This window comes from Sminthopsis crassicaudata, chromosome 4, assembly GCF_048593235.1.
Source record: "Sminthopsis crassicaudata isolate SCR6 chromosome 4, ASM4859323v1, whole genome shotgun sequence".
In the NCBI taxonomy this organism is placed as follows: domain Eukaryota; kingdom Metazoa; phylum Chordata; class Mammalia; order Dasyuromorphia; family Dasyuridae; genus Sminthopsis; species Sminthopsis crassicaudata.
This window is the reverse complement of record NC_133620.1, coordinates 276431075-276449855: the sequence shown is the minus strand read 5'-3', so window position 1 is coordinate 276449855 and position 18781 is coordinate 276431075. Positions and strand designations below refer to the sequence as shown.

The window sequence follows — 18781 nt, the reverse complement described above, 5'->3', positions numbered from 1 at the left end:
GACAGGTCAGATCTGAACCGCAGGATAACTAGAGGAATTAAGGGGATGGGGCAACAAAAGCAGGAAGTACAGTAGATAGAACACTGAACTTGGAGGCCAGGAGGACTTGAGTTAAAATCTTACCTTTGATCTTTACTAGCTCTGTAACTGTGGGCAAATTATTTAACCTCTATTTGCCTCAGTTTCCTCATCTGTAAAGTAGAGACAATAACAGCCTCTACTCCCAAAATTGTTGCGAGGATCAAATGAGATAATATTTTTAAGGTGCGTTGAAAACCTTAAGGTGCTATATAAATGCCAGCTAATATTACTATTATTTTGTGAAGACATTAAAAATAATAGAGTTCTTTGGAGTATAAGTTTCTTGAAGCCAAGAATACAGTTTCTTACATATCTAGCATATCACAGGCTCTTAATAAATGATTGTTCACTGATTGATTCTTTTTTTTTTTTTTTTTAATTTATTTTTTATTATATATATATATATATATATATATATATTTTATAATATTATCCCTTGTATTCATTTTTCCAAATTACCCCCCCTCCCTTTATTCCCTCCCCCCGATGACAGGCAATACCATACATTTTACATGTGTTACAATATAGTCTAGGTACAATACATGTGTGCGAATATCATTTTCTTGTTGCACAATAAACATTAGAATCCGAAGGTACATGCAACCTGGGCAGACAGATATTAGTGCTAACAATTTTCATTCCCCTCCCAGTGTTTCTTCTCTGGATGCAGCTACCCCTGTCCATCATTGATCAACTGGAAGTGAGTTGGATCTTCTTTATGTTGAAGATTTACACTTCCACACTGATTGATTCTTAATAGTCTTCTCCATCCCATGATCCTTTCAGAAGCCCTGTGCTATGCACATAGTATTTGCTGAATGATTTTGCCAGTGCATGTTTCCATAGATTCATTAAATGGTCAGTCTTGCTCTGGATTTTGAGCCCTGATGACTTTTTGGTTTAAAAAATATATATATTCTCATAGCACCATCTGGTGGCAAAAAGAAGCCAAAGGAGACAGCAGAAGGCAACCAGCAACTATCGTATTAGGTGAGTGTTAATACATTAAGCATTCATAATCTTATCAATTTATTGAATGTCAGATGTGGAAAGCCCCATTAGTACTCATCCTGTCTAGTCTGCTCATTTTATAGAAGATGAATCTGAGTCTTAAAGAAAATTAGTGGCTTGCCCCCAAAATACATAGCTAGTAAGTGGAAGAATGGGGATTTGAGAGCCATTTCTATTACACTATCCAGCCAGAACTTCATCTTTATTACTTGCACAGAGCCTAGATGCTGAGTCAAGATCAGCAAGTCCATGTAGCCAGTGCCAGTAAACCTGGGCTCTACTCCAACCTCTTCCAACAACTGTGGAAGAGGTTGGAGTATAACCATAGGCATCTCATTTTCTGCTCTGGCTCTGTTAACTCATTTATAAAATATAAGGTTGGACATCTATTCTAAGGTCCTTTCCAACTCTGACCACTAGTAGTGATGCTAATGTCTGTTTAGATATTTGACTTTCACAACAAACACAACCCCTACCCTCCAGGTGTTGATTCAGTCAAGCCACTACCTTGTATAAGGCACTATGGAGAAGATGGAGATGAGGAGATAGCTAAGACCTCTGTTTCCAAGGAGTTTTTGGTCTAATGCAGCCTTTCTGTATTAAATGGATATTTCACATTCACACAACAAAACAAAATTAATCAACAGTAATTGAATGCCTAATTCTAGGCTAACCTTTTGGTTGGAGATAAGTGTGAGCCCCACTGCCTTGTCCTCATGGGGCTTAATCTACTTGGGAGAGGGCTACACTAATGAAACAGAAGACACTGTGTTCCTAAACTGAGGAGCATGGACATGATAACCATGCCTTCCAGTCCAAAAGTTTAGTTGAATAGAAGAGAGCTCATTTTGATAAGAAGAGGTACTAGAAGTATACTTTAGGTTTGGGGTTTTGTTTTTTTTTTTAATTCCATCTTGGGAAAGACAAGGTATATATATAGCTACCATCAACATAAACCGTAATTGTTACAGGATTTCAGGCATGGGAATGTTGAAAGATGCTTACTAAAATGGACCACCGTTTGGCAAAGAGCCATCCATCTTTTCATCTGGCTTCTGGCATCCACCTTGGAGACAAATAGCTAGAGCCTTGGGATGGCCTTTACTGAGAAGGAGACAAAAGTTCTTGCCAGACAATATTATGATGATTACCGTGTTCTGATTAGCTAGAAGATCAGAGACTTTCAAATGGGGTTCTGGGAGCAGGGAAAGATTTGTGATGGCAAATGTAGGGAGCCAAAAAAAGGAATATGGAATATGACCATGGAACAGCCAAGAAGATGGATAGGAAAATAGCATTTCCATACTGAAATGGAAGCAAAGAAAAAATGGTTTCTATGAAATAATAGATATTTATATAAAGTGTTGTGACCAGCCTGGGCAATGGCTGGTTAAAACATGTGTCCTTTGGTTAAGATTTTGATTATATGTTCCTATGTATGGACAGCACTGATTACTCTGAGTATTCCATAATAAGGCCACCTTTTCCCTACTGCCTTTCCATTGGTCTGGCTAGCACCATCTCTTGGGTCATATGGCTCCAACTTTGAGTGCTGAGTGGTGTTGAAGGAAACAGGAAACCTTGTTAGATTGGATTCACTAGAAATTTGTTACCTAATTTTCACCTGTGCTTTTAGTGCAATTAGACATTTCTTCTATTCAGTTATTCTCTATCCTCACAATGACAACTGTTTCAAACTTCCTTTTTTTATTTTAGCCTCCCTCCTATGAATGTGTATGTGTTTCATTTAGAAACTTGAGATCATCGTTTTGAGTTCTGTCTTCTGCTGTTTTCTCATCCCTACAACATCATTTTCCACTACATTCTCAAATGTCACCTTTCTTCTTGCTAATACCAGCTTTTCTACCTATACATTGATCTCATTCTATTTTATCTTCTTCAGCAAATGGCTTACCTTTTAACAACTCTCTAATCTTCAGTCTCTTTCTAAATATTGATGGTTCTTTCCTAATGTCTACAAATTTACAAATATCCTCTATCCTTAAAGAAAAAAAACAAAAACAAAAAACCTCACTACACTGTACCATCACAGCTAACATTCTATAATTCTTCCCTTCTCAAATTAATTCCTATCCTCCCACTTTCTTCTAAACTGTGATCTGGCTTCTGACCTCATTCTTCACCTAAATCTATTCACTCCAAAATTACCAAATTTAATCACAAATACCTAAATCTCTTCACTCCAAAATTACCAATCATCTCTTAATTACCAAATCTAATCACAAATCCTAAGGACTAATGTTGAAACATACTTTCTAAAGCTGATAGAATCATCACAAATTGAAGCATATTTTCTTCTTTTTTTTCTTTTTTGGACATACAGGAATTTTTTTATGCCTACATCTGTAAGAGCAACTGGGTGGCACAATGGGTAGAATGCCAAGGTTGGAGTCAGGAAGATTCATCTTCCTGATTTCAAATCTGGTCTCAGACAGTTACTAGCCTCGTGACCCTGGGCAAGTCACAAAACCATTTGCTTCACTTTCCTTATCTGTAAAATGAGCTGGAGAAGGAAAGGGCAAACTGTGCCAGTATCTTCACCAAGAAAACCCCCAAATAGGGCTATGAAGAGTCAGGCACAACTGAAAATGACTGAACGAAAGCAAAATGTTTTTTTTTTCCTTGCATTCTCAACGGATTGGAGAAGGATGGGGAAGAAGATAATTTAGAACTGAAAATAAAACTGAATTTTATTTTTAAAAAACTAAAGAGAAATAAGAAGGTGGCTTATTTTAATCTAAAGTCCTCGTCTTTCTTGATCCCTTTGCAGAATTTGAAATTACTTGTTCTTGGGAAGAGTCTCCTCTGCGGTTTTCAAGTCGCGAGTGTCTCTTGTTTTTGTTGTGCTTGGGTGACTGCGCCTTTTCTGTCTCCTGGCTGGATTTTCCTTCATATCATGCTCACTCATGTGAATGTCCTAGGTCTTTTTTCTCCCCCTACACCATCTCACTTGTAGATCCCAACGACTCTTAGGACTTTCAATTACTTTCCCAGGTGTGTAATCAGAACCGATTTCTTTTCACTTTAGCCCTGCCCTGCCCTGCCCTGCCCTCTCAGGGTTCTTCGCTTCCTTTCCCTTTGTAGTCCAGCCACGTGGGCCAACTTGCTCTTCCTTACACACAAGGTTCCATCTCCTGAGTCCGGAATGTTCCACCTCTTCACATCCCCCTTTGAGAATAGCTGTCTTCAAGACTCAATCCCATTGCCACCTTCTGTTGGAAGCTCTTCCTAATGTCTTGCATTCCTACAGCATGGCATCTGGCCGAATCTGTCTAGTTTGCATCTATTTGCATACGGTGGCTTCCCGTTTGTTAACCTGTAAGCTCCCAGTGGCAGAGACTGGGTTACTTTGGTTTGTGGCCCTTGCTTGCCCGCTGTGCCCGGGAGAGCGCTTCCTTAAGCCGGGCTGATGTGCTCGGCCTTCTTTCCCGCCAGCTCCATTCTTAGCTCCGCCACGGCCTGGACTCTGCGTGACTCCCACTGACTAGGTTCTCTGCTCTCCAAAAAAGTGCCATCTTCTACAAGGAATGGAGCCTACCGAATAAACTCCTGAGGAATTTAATCCTTTTCCCACACTGTTTGTACCTTCATCTCCTAATTGATTCTGTCCTCAAAATTAGGTCCTGCAAGTAGTTAGTATCCTGATTTTAGAGGGGAAACTGAGGCACAATCGCCTGTGACTTGCCCAGGAGCACATAGCTGACTTGCACCGGACTCTACACAGCGCTCAAACGGCCTCTAATAACAATCTAATCTAAACGGCCCAGAATTGTGTCATGGGGTTTGGTTTTGTTGGGGGAGGAGGGTAAAGAAAAAGGGGAAAGTACCAGCGTGAGAAGTGACGTCACCGTTAAAAACCGGGAACTATGGGGAGTGTAGTGTGTTATGGACTCCGAAAACAGCTCCTACAATATAAGGTTGTTATGTGAAAAGGTCGGAGTGTTTTCAGACTCTTGTCTTCCGGGCATCTTCTGCAAAATTGCGCTGCCTGATGGGAAATGTAGTTTACTTCCCCCGGCTCGGTTTGGAAGAAGCCTCTAGAGAGTGAGAAAGGAGATTCCCCGGGAGCAGGACCTGAGCGCCAACGCCTCTTTCCCTCTTTTATCAATCTCGTTTTCCCGAGCTGGGAATCCTCCGGGGAGAGTAGGCCAACCCTATGATCAAATTAGCCTATAAAGGATCCGCGTGAGCGTCTCTACGGAGAGGCTGGGACTGCGCATGCTCAGTAAGGGACGCAGGAAAACATGGCGGAGCCTGAGTGAGTGTTGGCCGATCTTGGGGCGCGGAGTATCCACCGACATCCGCGGGTTTGGGGTCTTGTCAGGGGAGGGGAGCGTGGGGGTACTTTTGGATTCGTGCTGGGCGTTTTTAGTATCAGTCCGGAAATCTCGCTTGCGCTCGGGATGCGGAGCCCGGCTTCTCTCCCAGCCTCGAGACGGGAAAAGCTTCGTCTCCACTTAGCTCGAGCGCGGCATCGGAAGCTCCGTAGTGTTTGGAAGGGAAGAGAGGCGGGTAGGGACTAAGCGTCAGTGCGGAGGGAAGGGAGAGCGAGCGCTGCGTGGCCTGGAGGGCCGCCGAGCAGCTCGCTTTTAAGTAGTTTTGGCTCTCCCGGGTCTAAATGTTTCCCCGAGGTCACGTGCAGTAGCTTTTTGCGGGGAGGGGCGGTTTTGGAAAATGAACTCCGCTAGAGGGACGGCTCGCCCAGCATTCTGCTGTCTTGGCGGGGAGATGGTTTTAGAGAATCCGTTGTCAAGGACGCCCCGGGGGTCGTCTGCCTCGACTTTGCTTCAGCTTGTCACCGGCGTCCTCCGGGAGCCCCTTCCCGAGGCCTTTCCCGGAGCCCACCGTCGTCCCGTCCGACAGCCCCGCCTCCATGATTGCGTGCTTCTAGTGTGCTTTTTCTTCCTGTGGTTATTAACTCTTGTTCTCCCCCAACCTCTCGAGGGCAGCGTTGTCTCTTGGTATCTTCCCAGCGTATGGATTGGACTTATTTACTTAGGAGTGTGGTCCCGGGCAAGTCGCAGTTCCCTGTATGTAAGATGGAAGTCGTTTTAGCTGTCGCCTGCTCCTTTCCTATGTATATGTAAAGTCAGAAGGGATCCCTCACGTGCACAGCACGGACGCCTCTCGGAGCGGGCTCCTCCGGGGACTTTCCAAACCTCAAAATATGATTAAACGCTGGCTGTTATTGCTGTCGTTGGGCCTCAGTCTCCTTAAAAAGGCGCACAGGTGCAAGGTACATCTGCCTTAGGAAAGTGCAAAACAATGAGATTCCAGGAAGAGAAGCTGGAAAGGTTTTTGTGGTTTTAATTTGGCTTTTAAGGATTAATAGAAACTCAACTAGCAAAGAAAGAATCTGCTCCCTTCCAACAGCCTCTGTTACTTGTTTTCTAAATTAGGCCCAGAAGAAAGATTCCTTTGGTTCCAGAGAATCTTCTGAAGAAGAGGAAAGCTTACCAGGCATTCAAAGCCACTCAGGCTAAGCAGGCACTTTTGGAAAAGAGGAAGGTAAGGGCTTGAGACGGAGGGAGGAGAGAAGTAACATGGTGCCGATGTTCTGTGGTTGTACTGAATGTGGTTTTTATTCCAGTGTGCTTAGGAGTAACTATGAAAAGGAATAAAGTGCTGGACTTAAGCTCTTTCTAAATCTCAGTTTTCTTATCTGAAAACTCACCTAACAAAGCTAAAAGCCTCTGCTCCAGCGGTTGTGTGAGGCATAATTGACATCATGTATTTAAAAGGTTTTGCACATTTTAAAACACTAAGTGTCAGAATCATTAATACTGTCCTTTTAAACATATTGATCATTTCACTTAATATGAAGGTTTTTCAGCCAATATTTTACATTTTCTCACCAATAAGCACATTTTGAACATCTGCTGTTTGCAAAGTTCTGTAGGAGGTGCTTCAGGCCCTGGGAAACCCGCAAAAGAAAAACACTGTCCTGTTCTCTTAAAGGCTACATACAAATTTGAATTTAAAAAGCAGTTGAAAACAGTTTTTTAATAAGTCTTAATTCTTCAAAAAAAAAAAAAAAATGAGGGTTCTTTGTATTCATAATACCTGACATTTCATAAAGGCTTGTTGGAGGATATTTTTTTGGTATTTGAATACAGGACACCCACCAACCCCTGCTCCTCGACCTCCTCTCTCTCCCTCTTCATGTGAACTTTTGGTTTGGAGTGAAATGATAGCGATCAGAAAAGGCTTTAAATATAACCTTATTTAAGAGCTTTTTATTAAAAGTCACTGTCTCTAGGAAATCTTGCTAAAATAATTCATTGTGCCCTTTTCATCCTTATGCTAATTTTTGTATTTTTAAGCAGTTTTTCTATTCAGAATTTTAATTCCTCTGGTCTTTCTTGGTAATAAACTTTTTTTAAATTATTTTTTATTTTTTTGCTGAGATAATTGGGGTTAAGTGGTTTGCCCAGGGTCACCCAGCTAGGAAGTGTATTAAGTGTCTGAGGCTAGGGTCCTTCTGACTTCAGGACTGGTACTTTATCCACTGAACCAACTAGCTGCCCCAGTAATAAACATCTAAGGACACTAAAGGCCCAGGGCAGCTGATGCTCACCCTGGTAATAGGAATAATATCCTAAACTCATGCCAGGCTCCTTGAAAAAAAGTTTTTTTTTGTTTTTCTTTTCTAAATAAGTTCCCTCCTCCACCACCCCTTTTTTTTTTAAATTGTTATATCAGCTCAATACTTGGAAATCTAAGCCCCTAGGAGGTTTTGTGCTTATTTTACTTTACCCATTTTTGTCCTGGGTGTCTTGACTTTTCAGATGACTTGGGACCTCACAATTTTTAACTGTAAAACCTGTTTTAAAAAAAAAAAAAAAAAAAAAAAAAAAAAAAGATTATTTTCTCCTTACAACATTGATAACAGATGATGACTAAATCAGGTTTGCAAAAGTAAAGGCAATTAAGATACAGACTGATAAAGATTTTCTCTTTTGTTTATTCAGCAAAAAAAAGGGACTCAGCTCAAATTCAGACGACTGGAATCATTTGTTCATCAATGCCATCGTGTAACTCGTGACGAAGCTCGGCTCAGGCGTCTGGATTCAAAGCCTGGGTGTTATGTGCTAAAGGGTGCACATCAACTGGCCTTTGTGGTTCGAATGGAGAGGTAAGCCTCTTTAGGGGTAGGGTTACCCTAATGAATGTTCTGAGACCTGTCTGATCAGGCAGGCCAGTGAGTTCTATTCATAGTTCAAAGCTCACAACTGAGCTTATCTGTCCATGTCACCGTTTTTCCATCTTTCCCTACAAATTAGCCTTGAGTGCTAATAATTCTTTAGGTAAATGGACCATGGCTACTTATTAATAAAAAGATTTGAACAGGTGGGGGATGGAGTTTGGGAGGAGAACCATGATCAGAGACTGCATTCTAGAGACTCACTGATTACCAGAAATTTTGGATTTTCCTTAAAATGTGATCTTAGAAGAAGAAGGAATCCTAAAGGCACTTAATTTTATAGATGAAGAAACCAAGACTTAGAGAAGTTAAATCAGTTCCCAAAGTCACAAAACTAGTAAGTGGTAGTGTTGTGACTAGAGGCTAGGCCTTCTAACAGCCATGACTACTTCATTACATCCTGCTTTTAGCACAGTGCCTAGACTGCAGGCTTTGTACGTCTAATCAGCAAATGTTGATTGAGAATCTAGCATGTGAGTCCCAGAACACAAGTGACAATAGGACAAAATAGTTAAGTAATAATTTGAGGGCACAATAGAAGGGGAAAATACAGAGATTGCTTACTGTAAGGGTTCAGAGAGATTTCACCAAAGAAGGCTTAGAGCTTTGAAGCTTTGTTGGAAGATATTCTCTACAGGTTGGATAGCATGACACTAGCAGTGTTGTGAGTGTGATCAGGAAAATCATAAGCTTGTGTGTAAGGGAGTTCTGGATTACATCCTTGAGTCCCTTCCAGTTCTCCTGTCTTGTGATTCTGAGGTTGGAAAGTAGGGTGATAAAGAATTCAGCTTTAACTATCACTTTTGGGGTGACTTCAAGACATCCAAGTAAACTGTCCAACTGACTCCACTTGATAAGTCTGTACTAGTCACTTACTCATTTACAATTCATTATATGTTTAGTGTGAGAGAATGATAAATTCCAAAGATGTCTTTGGAAAATATTGTTCAGCTTGAGCCACCTTATTCAAATAAGTATATACATACAGAGGGAACATCAGAAACATCAGACTTCAAAACTACTTGATAATGAAAGCTTTTTTATTGCTACAGAGAACCCTATTTTGTCACAGAATCACAAAACAGTGTTGGAAAGGGCCTTTCTTCTACCCCAGTCCATATCTGTAAGCCACAATATGATACTTCACAAGGAATCTAATCACCTATGTTTCTTAAATAAGAATTGTAGAATTCATTACTTGTTCCAATAAAGCTCCTTGAAAAAAATTAATCAGCTATAAGCATAACACAAATACCTTTCCCTAAAACTTCTCACCTTTCTCCACTGCTTCCTCTCCCACATCAGCTAGGACTATTTTCAGCTACTTCTAGAAATCACCAAGAAAAGTAAAATTCACAAACTCCAAAGTCTTTTGAGGTAGAAACAATAGCAAGCCAGACTCCCATTTTTACTACACACTACTACTGTAAGATCTTCCTGAAACACTGACTTGATTCATATAATTCCACTATTTGAAAACTTCAAGGAGCTACAAGATTAAAGAAACAAATTCCCCAGCATGACATTCATTGTTCTTTACAAATCAGGTAAAGCCTACTTTTCCAGGCTATGTTCCATATGTGATACACAATTTGTCTTTTTTGAGCAGTTTAACTCTTCCAGAAGACTATTATTTACAAAAATCAACAATTCATTGTCTGAATTTGAGAATGATCCTCATTTTGCAGATCAAAGGAAATGACTTATCCAAGATCTTACAGATACTAATAAATGACAGAATCAGTTCTGTCTAGAAAAATCTAGGCAGTTGAAGAAGCTCACTACCTAATTGAGCATGGTCTTGGGCTGTGGGATACTTAATAAGTTAAACTGCTAGCTTTTACTGTTTTGCTCTGATGACTGCTCCTTGCTAGATTTCTGAGTACAGTTTGGAAAGTAGACCTCTCAACTTCTTATGAGCAAGAGATGAATTGATTTTTTTTCTAAAGAACCTTTCCAAGGCCTAATATTTTCTGTACACAGGAGATTAATTTCTATACTCTCTTTTATCAGGATTGATGGAGTGAGTAACCAGGTGACAGAGACAATAGAGGAACTTCGTCTGAAGAAAATTTATAGTGGTGTCTTTGTTAAAATCACCCCAGATTCCTTAAAGAAACTTCGAATTATAGAACCTTATGTGGCTTGGGGGTAAGTGATGAGATATCCTGGTAACTTTGTGGAGAGGAGAACCAAGACGACAACAGATGTAAGAATTTAGATCTAAGGGAGAAGGCATTTAAACTGTGAGTAGGAAGAAAGTAGAAGAGGAAAAACCTGTCTTGTTCATTAGTGCTTATTTTACCATGTTGGAGGAAGAGAGATTATGGGCTCTTCTGAGTGTGCTTATGATTTGAGGAGGGAGAAGAAGATGAAATTAGCTAGAGGCTATTTAGAAAATAAGGCACATGGAGGTTTGTTTGTTTTTTTAGACTTTGGGGAAGGAAAGCCTGGGTAACATTTCCTGTCCCCTATTCAGTTCCACTGAATATTTAGCTAGTGTGTTTCAGGGGGTGATTAATGCTGTGTGCTGAAAGGTTCAAGATTACACTCTATACATCAACTGATACTGAGTGAAATGAGCAGAACTAGGAGATCATTATACACTTCAACAATGATAATGTATGAGGATTCTGATGGAAGTGGATATCTTCAACATAGAGAAGAGCTAATCCAATTCCAATTGATTAATGATGGACAGAATCAGCTACACCCAGAGAAGGAACACTGGGAAATGAGTGTAAACTGTTTGCATTTTTTGTTTTTCTCCCCAGATTATTTTTACCTTCTGAATCCAATTCTTCCTTTGCAACAACAACAACAAAATTTGGTTCTGCATATATATATTGTACCTAGGATAAGATATTTAATATATATGGGAATGCCTGCCATCTAGGGGAGGGGGTGGAGGGAAGGAGGGGGAAATTTCAGAACAGAAGGGAATATAAGGGATAATGTTGTAAAAAAAAAAAAATTACCTATGCATATGTACTGTCAAAAAAATGTTATAATTATAAAATTAATTTTAAAAAAATATTACACTATGAAAATTTGGGATAAAGAGATTTGCTCAGTCTTGGGGTTCTAGAAAGACTTTGCAGAGGGATACCTTTCCTGATAGAGGGGAATGAGTATTTTATTTTATTTTTTATTACAGCTTTTTATTTCCAAGATATATGCATGGATAATTTTTCAGCATTGACAATTGCCAAACCTTTTGTTTCAATTTTTCCCCTCCTTCCCCCCACCCGCTCCCCCAGATGGCAGGTTGACCTAATACATGTTAAATTATAAATTAAATACAATATATGTATACATGTCCATACGGTTATTTTGTTATTTTGCTGTACAAAAAGAATCAGACTTTGAAATAGTGTGCAATTAGCTTGTGAAGGAAATCAAAAATGCAGGTGGACAAAAATAGAGGGATTGGGAATTCTATGTAGTGGTTCATAGTCAACTCCCAGAGTTCTTTTTTGGGTGTAGCTGGTTCACTTAATTACTGCTCTATTGGAACTGATTTGGTTCATCTCATTGTTGGAGATGGCCTCATTCATCAGAATTGATCATAATATAGTATTGTTGTTGAAGTATATAATGATCTCCTAGTTCTGCTCATTTCACTTTGCATCAGTTCATGTAAGTCACTCCAGGCCTTTCTGAAATCATCCTGCTGGTCATTTCTTACAGAACAATAATAGGGAATGAGTATTTTCCCCAGAAGAAAATCAGAAACTCAGATAGTCTGAGGTAGTAGCATCCATTCTGTGAAATAGCACTGATATGTGACAGTGCAGTGGTTAAATTTAAAATCTTTGCTCAGTTCAAAGTAGAAGGATGAAGCCCTCCCTATTTATCTAACTAATAGAATATCTAACTATGAACAAGAAAATCTCAGGACAGAATAAGGTATTTAAGAGACCTAGACTAGAATAACCTAAATTTCCTTTTTTCTCCTAGAGCAAAAATTCTGTGCCTTATGAAGTGTTGGTGATCATAGCATGTTGATGTTTGTTTGTAGAGTTGATACTGAAACTCATAATTTAAATTAAGACCAACTTTAACCACTTCTGTAATGACATTTTCCTCTGACCTGTATAAGATTCCACTGCTCTATTATTTTCCTCCCAATTTTGTGTCTCTCAAACTGACAAGGTGGGGTGGAGGTAAGGTTGCCAGGGCATTGTTTTTGCATTTCTCATAATCTGGCTCATCTGCCTCCAAAATTAAAAGCTTTTGTTTTCCTTCTTTTCACAGATATCCTAATCTAAAATCTGTCCGTGAGCTTATTCTGAAACGAGGACAAGCCAGGATAAATAATAAGAATGTCTCCCTAACAGATAATACTCTGATTGAAAAGCATCTAGGTGAGAATTGAATCATAAGTGTCTGTTTCTTGTGATAGTGAGGGTGAGAACAGATGAATAAATGGAAACAAAGTAGAGGCTTAGTGGAGTTTGGTACTAATTAAAGCTGATGTTTTTCAGGGACGTTTGGTATCATTTGTCTAGAAGATGTCATCCATGAAATCTACTCAGTGGGGGAACATTTCTCTCAGGTTTCGAGGTTTCTGTGTCCTTTCCCCTTGTCTGTGGCCCGCCATGCTGCCAAGAACAGAGTGGGCTTTCTCAAGGAAATGGGCAAACCTGGCTACAGAGGTGAAAGCATCAATCAGATCATTCGGCAGCTGAACTAGGTCAAGGTAAGAGTGGACTCCTTTTCTTGAAGGATGTTAGGACTTGATCATGGCGTCTGTCAAAGAGAGAAAACATTTAGCTACTGAAAATGTGATACTAGGGGTTACATGTGGGATTAAGTTGCCATTCTACTTCAGTGTGGTGACGTTAAGTTGACTGACTGTGACTGCATTCAGAGTGTGTTGCTCTCTTGAAATCTTTAAAATCAGAATAAGATCTTGTTTCTGTCCTCACTTAACTCTATACTGCTTTAGGGTAAGTCTACGTGGAGGAAAAAAGTTAAGCTCAGATGGTTTTTGTTTTGCTTTGGATTTTGGGCTCTCAGGGTGTGAAGACTCAAGGAATAAGATAAAGAGCTAGAAGGGAGTTTATATGTCATCTAATTTAACTCTTTCCTTCTCTATCCTTTTCTTTTATCCCCAACCTCCTTTCATGGAAAAACTGAGAAACAGATTTCACAGGTCATAATTTGAACCCAGGGATTCCAAGCTCCCAAGTTGATACTTCGAGGGCTGTACTGTATACTGATTTTTGAAGAAGCAATCCTTCCTCTTTCGACTCTTGAGATGCCTAGTTTTAGTGTGTGCTCTGGTTGCTATGAGCTCCTATTAATTCAATTACTTTTTTTCCTCTAGAATCTCAGAAGATTTCTGTCTTTTCTGAGTTTATACCCAGTATCTTCAAAGAAGATTTCTTTTCTGATGGAAAAACTCCAGGAACTAATGAGATGAGACGAAAAGTGTATCACCTATGTAGAGGGAACTTCTCCACCTTCTATACATTTCCTCGAAGAAGAAACCATATTGGTTTATCCAGCCATTTTCATCTTGGATTAAAGTCTCATAACCGTGAAGAGAAATGACTAACTTCATATTCTGGAATTGGAAACTAGTTTAAACCCTTCCAGTTTTTTCATGGTAGCCACCCATCCAGAGAGCAATCACTTGTTGGCCATGTGATTCTCTACTCCGAGGATTGAATGTTATAAAATATACTTTGTCACTCTGCTTGCTATTTGGAACAAGACAATGGGACTTGAGTTGAGATTTGAAATGACTTTGAAACAGAATGGTCCATCACTTCTTGGACTCTTTTAAAGTTACCTTTGTGACTTATAGATCCTACCTAGCAGATATGTTAGGTAGGTTTCCCATCCCTCACAACTCTAAACCAAGTCCTCTTCCTTCCTATCATTAGAGATAATGACTGTAATCTTACAAATTTAGCCCTTTCTTTGACAATAGGGATCAAATTCACATTGACTGGTTTTTTATTACCTTTATTTTATGGCCTTCCTTTGTCCCTTACTCCCCCCCCCCCCAATCTAAGTTAATAATTAAATCTTAAAATATTTATATGAGGAGCAGCAGTATAACTTGGCCAAAATCACCTGACTAGGAAAAATGTCCAAACTAACTATTTAAACCCAGGTCTTCCCATCCAAGATCACCATCTACACCAACACACAAGGCAGAGGGGTTTTACAAGATTTCACATAGGGTCTAAGTCATTAAACCCACCCTCATGTCTATGAGAGAGGAGGAAAAAGAAACAAATGTTAATCACTTAAATGTTAAACATTTCATAACTTTTCTTTCTTTGGGTTTGTCTTAGGAACATCATAGGAACTTTATTCCCTTTTCTAGGCAGCTTTTGAATCCATCTCACTTTCTGGTACACTACTTAAGATGCAAAATAGACTGGCACTTAAGAAAGATAAAGCAGCAGAATTTTTTTTTTTTTTTTTTAAATTTTTTTTTTATTATATATATATATATATATATATATATATATATTTTATAATATTATCCCTTGTATTCATTTTTCCAATTTACCCCCCCTCCCTCTATTCCCTCCCCCCGACGACAGGCAATACCATACATTTTACATGTGTTACAATATAGTCTAGGTACAATACATGTGTGCGAATATCATTTTCTTGTTGCACAATAAACATTAGAATCCGAAGGTACATGCAACCTGGGCAGACAGATATTAGTGCTAACAATTTTCATTCCCCTCCCAGTGTTTCTTCTCTGGGTGCAGCTACCTCTGTCCATCATTGATCAACTGGAAGTGAGTTGGATCTTCTTTATGTTGAAGATTTCCACTTCCATCAGAATACATCCTCATACAGTATTGTTGTTGAAGTGTATAGTGATCTTCTGGTTCTGCTCATTTCACTCAGCATCAGTTGATTTAAGTCTCTCCAGGCCTCTCTATATTCCTCCTGCTGGTCATTTCTTACCGAGCAATAATATTCCATAACCTTCATATACCACAATTTACCCAACCATTCTCCAACTGATGGACATCCATTCATCCTCCAGTTTCTAGCTACAACAAAAAGAGCTGCCACAAACATTTTGGCACATATATGTCTCTTTCCGCTCTTTAGTATTTCTTTGGGATATAATCCCAGTAGTAGCGCAAGCAGCAGAATTTTTACCTAGCCTGTCATTTCGTGAAGTCTGGTGATGAATGCATTATATATATATGTTTTTTTTTTACAAGAAACCAGTCACCAATTTTCTTCTCAATGAAAAAAAAAGCAAGCTTGAATTTTTGGAGACTTTTAAAGCCCTGCTGGAAAATTAAGTGGGTTTGTGCTAATTTTATGGCTGCTAATGGTTTAAAACTAAGTGGGGAACTAGACAAAGTCTCCTCTTTCCCAGGTTATACCACTTTCTGGGAACTGTCTGGAATATTTTTTTTTTTTTTTTTTTTTTTTTGCTGCGGCAATTAGGATTGTGACTTGCCTGGGTCACACAGCCAGGAAGTGTTAAGTGTCTGTGAGTCCAGATTTGAACTCAGGTTCTCCTGATTTCAGAGCTGGTGCTCTATCCACTGTCTGACATACTTTTGTTAGGAGTCCTTACCTTTTCAAATGTCATTAATTTAGTGGCCATATTAAAATATATAATTATATATTATATATATAATACATAATTAGGAATGTACATTTCTAAAAGGATGCCATTTTTACTACTAATTCTTGAAATGATTTGTGCAGATTTAAAACTTCCCATATTTCTCAATTATTTACATTATACCATTCCTATGCCATTCTTTTACAGGTAAGGGAAATGAAATATCCACAGGTTATAATTTGACTAGGGTTACATAGCTAACAAGAGGGTAGTTTTGAAATTGTAAGACAAAACCTTTGACAATTATTTCTTAAGCGGGACTCTCATCATATGCCCAGGCAAGTGACAAGTCTGGCATCTTGAGGGTTTGCTGGTTAAACTGAAATTTGGAAGATAAACCTCCCAGCTCATCATTTTACAAGTAAACTGAATTAGAAGAAATGGACTTGACAGTTAATAGGGATTAAGTGGCAAAATCAAGGTTTGAACTCTGTAAAACAAGTTTCTTGCCTTAAAAGAATTTTAAAATTTAGGTAAAGATGATGATGGATATATAAAACCAATAGGCACAGCTAGTGTGGGTGAGGGCCAGAAGTCAGACTCACCTTAAGTTCAAATATGGTCATAGTAGCCTGTGACCCAGGGTAAATCAATTAATCCTGTTTATCTCCATTTTTTGTTAGTAAAATGAGCTGAAGAAGGAAATGGCTAATCCTTATAGTGTCTTTGCCAAGAAAACCCAAAATCTGATTAGGAAAATTTGGACGAGATTGAAATGAGTGAACAACAGTGTTAGGTATACCATATTTATTTATAATCTAATACACCATAAACTCCCATTTGGAAAGGGGATATTCAAGAGAGACTAAAATTGTGGATTTTCATATTTCATACTAGCTTTATAACATTTGGTTGGTTTGTATTTTCAATATCTTGAAAATCGGTACCGAATACTTTCAGTGTCAAAAATGTCAAGTCCTAACTTTGTAAGCATTTTTTCATTAAGTATTCAAATTCATTTCCTTCGATAACTGTCAAGTTAATAAAGTTTTAGCTTGTCCTCAAAGCAAGGGAAACCAAAGCTGCTGTTCAGGTAACGGGCCTAGTATAAATGCAGTGTTCTAAGCTTAGGTTGCACATTTTCCACATCACTTGTGTGGAGGAAAGTGGCTGGGAAGTGGACTAATTTGCTCTAGGTACCAAGGAGTGTCCGAGGCGGCTGAAATCCACTTCTCTTAGCCAAGTCTACCGCCCTTTGCATTCATGCCCCTCGCTCTCAGGAGGGTATTTTTTTCTCCCGAAAACCTCGCCCCAACCTCACGAGGGCGCGCCAGTCACAAGACAAGCTCTTCATGTTTGCTTAAAGAAAGTGGCAGCAGGCGGCAGTATTCGCAAAGGTCTGCCCCCTCCCCCCCAGCGGTCCCGGGGTTTAGGGCCGCCGCCGAGGCTAGTCGCGGTCTAGGGCGAGGGCACGGCGGGGCTGGCGGGAAGCCCAGTTTCCCAAGGCTTGGGCCTCCGAGGGATGCGCGATGCGGTGGGCTCCCGGCAGGTGGCCGTAATGTGCAACTTCTCCAGCCCCGGAATGTCCTGGCCTTGCTGGACCAGCCGCAGAATCTCCGAGAGAGACACGGCACGGGACGGCTCCGGAACCTCCCTCTTCCCCTTGGGCTGCGCCGGGCCCTGGTCCAAGGTGTAGGGGCAAGTTGGCCCCGCTTGCTCAACCGCAGGGCAGCGCGGGTTTTCTGCCCGATCCGCATCTCCGAGGCTAGGGCCACCCTCCTCCTCCCGAGCCTGAGGCCCGGGGACATAGAGCATCACATTATCCACGACGACAGGGCTGGGGGCCGGGTCCTCTCCTCCTGCAGGGTCGGGTCCAGGGTTCTTCCGTCCCATCGGGTCGGGGTTGGGGTTCTCTGCCCTCGGGCTGGGCTGCATTTGCACCTGGCCGGAACTGGCTACCGAGCCTGCTCCGCTGTCAAGAGCGGAGTAGAGGAGAACACAGACTCGTTCTGATAGCAGACGACCCCCACCCCCAATCCTTCCCGTGCACCAGTGCCGCCTAACACCGGCTTCTGCAGGAGGACAAAAGATTTCCCAAGGGACGCCAGGCAGAGCCGGAGGAGGCGTGAGAGCCCCCACTTCCGATTCGAGAGTCCGGAAAAGGACTGCTGACCGGATGTGAGAGAGGAGTTGGGCTGTACCAAGTCAGCCCAGAGTGGGGGAGCACAATCACAGAACCAATGCAAGGTTAGAAATGGTTCTAAGATAGCTTTACGGGCCCTACCAAGTCAGCCCGGAGGGGGAGCCACAATCAATCAGATTGTCAAGGATAGAAAAGATCAGCTCTTAGATTGACATAACTTCAGAGATTATCTGTAGCACAACACACTTCCTCACGTTCTGCAGATGAATGAAGTGAGGTTCAGAAACCCAATTTATATCCTCCGACTCCAAAAGCAGAGTGCGCTGTCCATTGCACCAGGAGCATCACTTCATATTTGTGCAGCGCGTTAAAGAGCTTAGTTGTACCGTCTAATCCTCCTCTGTGACCACATCTGGGATTTCCTTCTCCAGGGGAGGAAACTATGGCCCAGGGTCACAGTGTCTGAGACCACGTCTGAACTGGGGTCTTCCCGACTCCGGGCCCTGCACTTTAGATGCTGCACCGCCCGGCTGCTCCAACACCGCAGCCCAGGGAGGTCTCCGCCACCACCTGTTCCAGCCTGCAAACAAAAGGAACCCTCACCTTCGCATCTCTGATAAGTGTCCATTCCGTCCCTTAAAAACATCCAAGGTCCGTCAGGTCCTGCTATGAGCCGGTCCCCTTTCGGCCAGCTCTAATGGTTTTTCTGACCTCAAGCCTCTTGGGATCAGGCATCCAAGCTCTGGTTTTACTA

At 40.8% G+C, this 18781-nt stretch overlaps 2 protein-coding genes across 2 annotated transcripts; one reads left to right on the top strand and one right to left on the bottom strand.

The window, feature by feature from the left end:
• Positions 1-5242: 5242 nt before the first annotated feature.
• On the top strand, positions 5243-14369 carry RPL7L1 (ribosomal protein L7 like 1). The gene is made up of 7 exons (XM_074310878.1): positions 5243-5371; positions 6513-6621; positions 8085-8248; positions 10331-10468; positions 12575-12684; positions 12805-13019; positions 13650-14369. Exons 1-6 carry the CDS (start codon positions 5358-5360, stop codon positions 13011-13013), a joined length of 744 nt encoding a protein of 247 aa, XP_074166979.1. The 5' UTR covers positions 5243-5357; the 3' UTR covers positions 13014-13019; positions 13650-14369.
• A 2307-nt stretch (positions 14370-16676) lies between these two features.
• PEX39 (peroxisomal biogenesis factor 39) lies at positions 16677-18655 on the bottom strand. Its single transcript, XM_074264717.1, has 2 exons — positions 18631-18655; positions 16677-18079 (listed from the first exon to the last, which is right to left on the bottom strand). Exons 1-2 carry the CDS (start codon positions 18653-18655, stop codon positions 17343-17345), a joined length of 762 nt encoding a protein of 253 aa, XP_074120818.1. The 3' UTR covers positions 16677-17342.
• Positions 18656-18781: the final 126 nt, after the last annotated feature.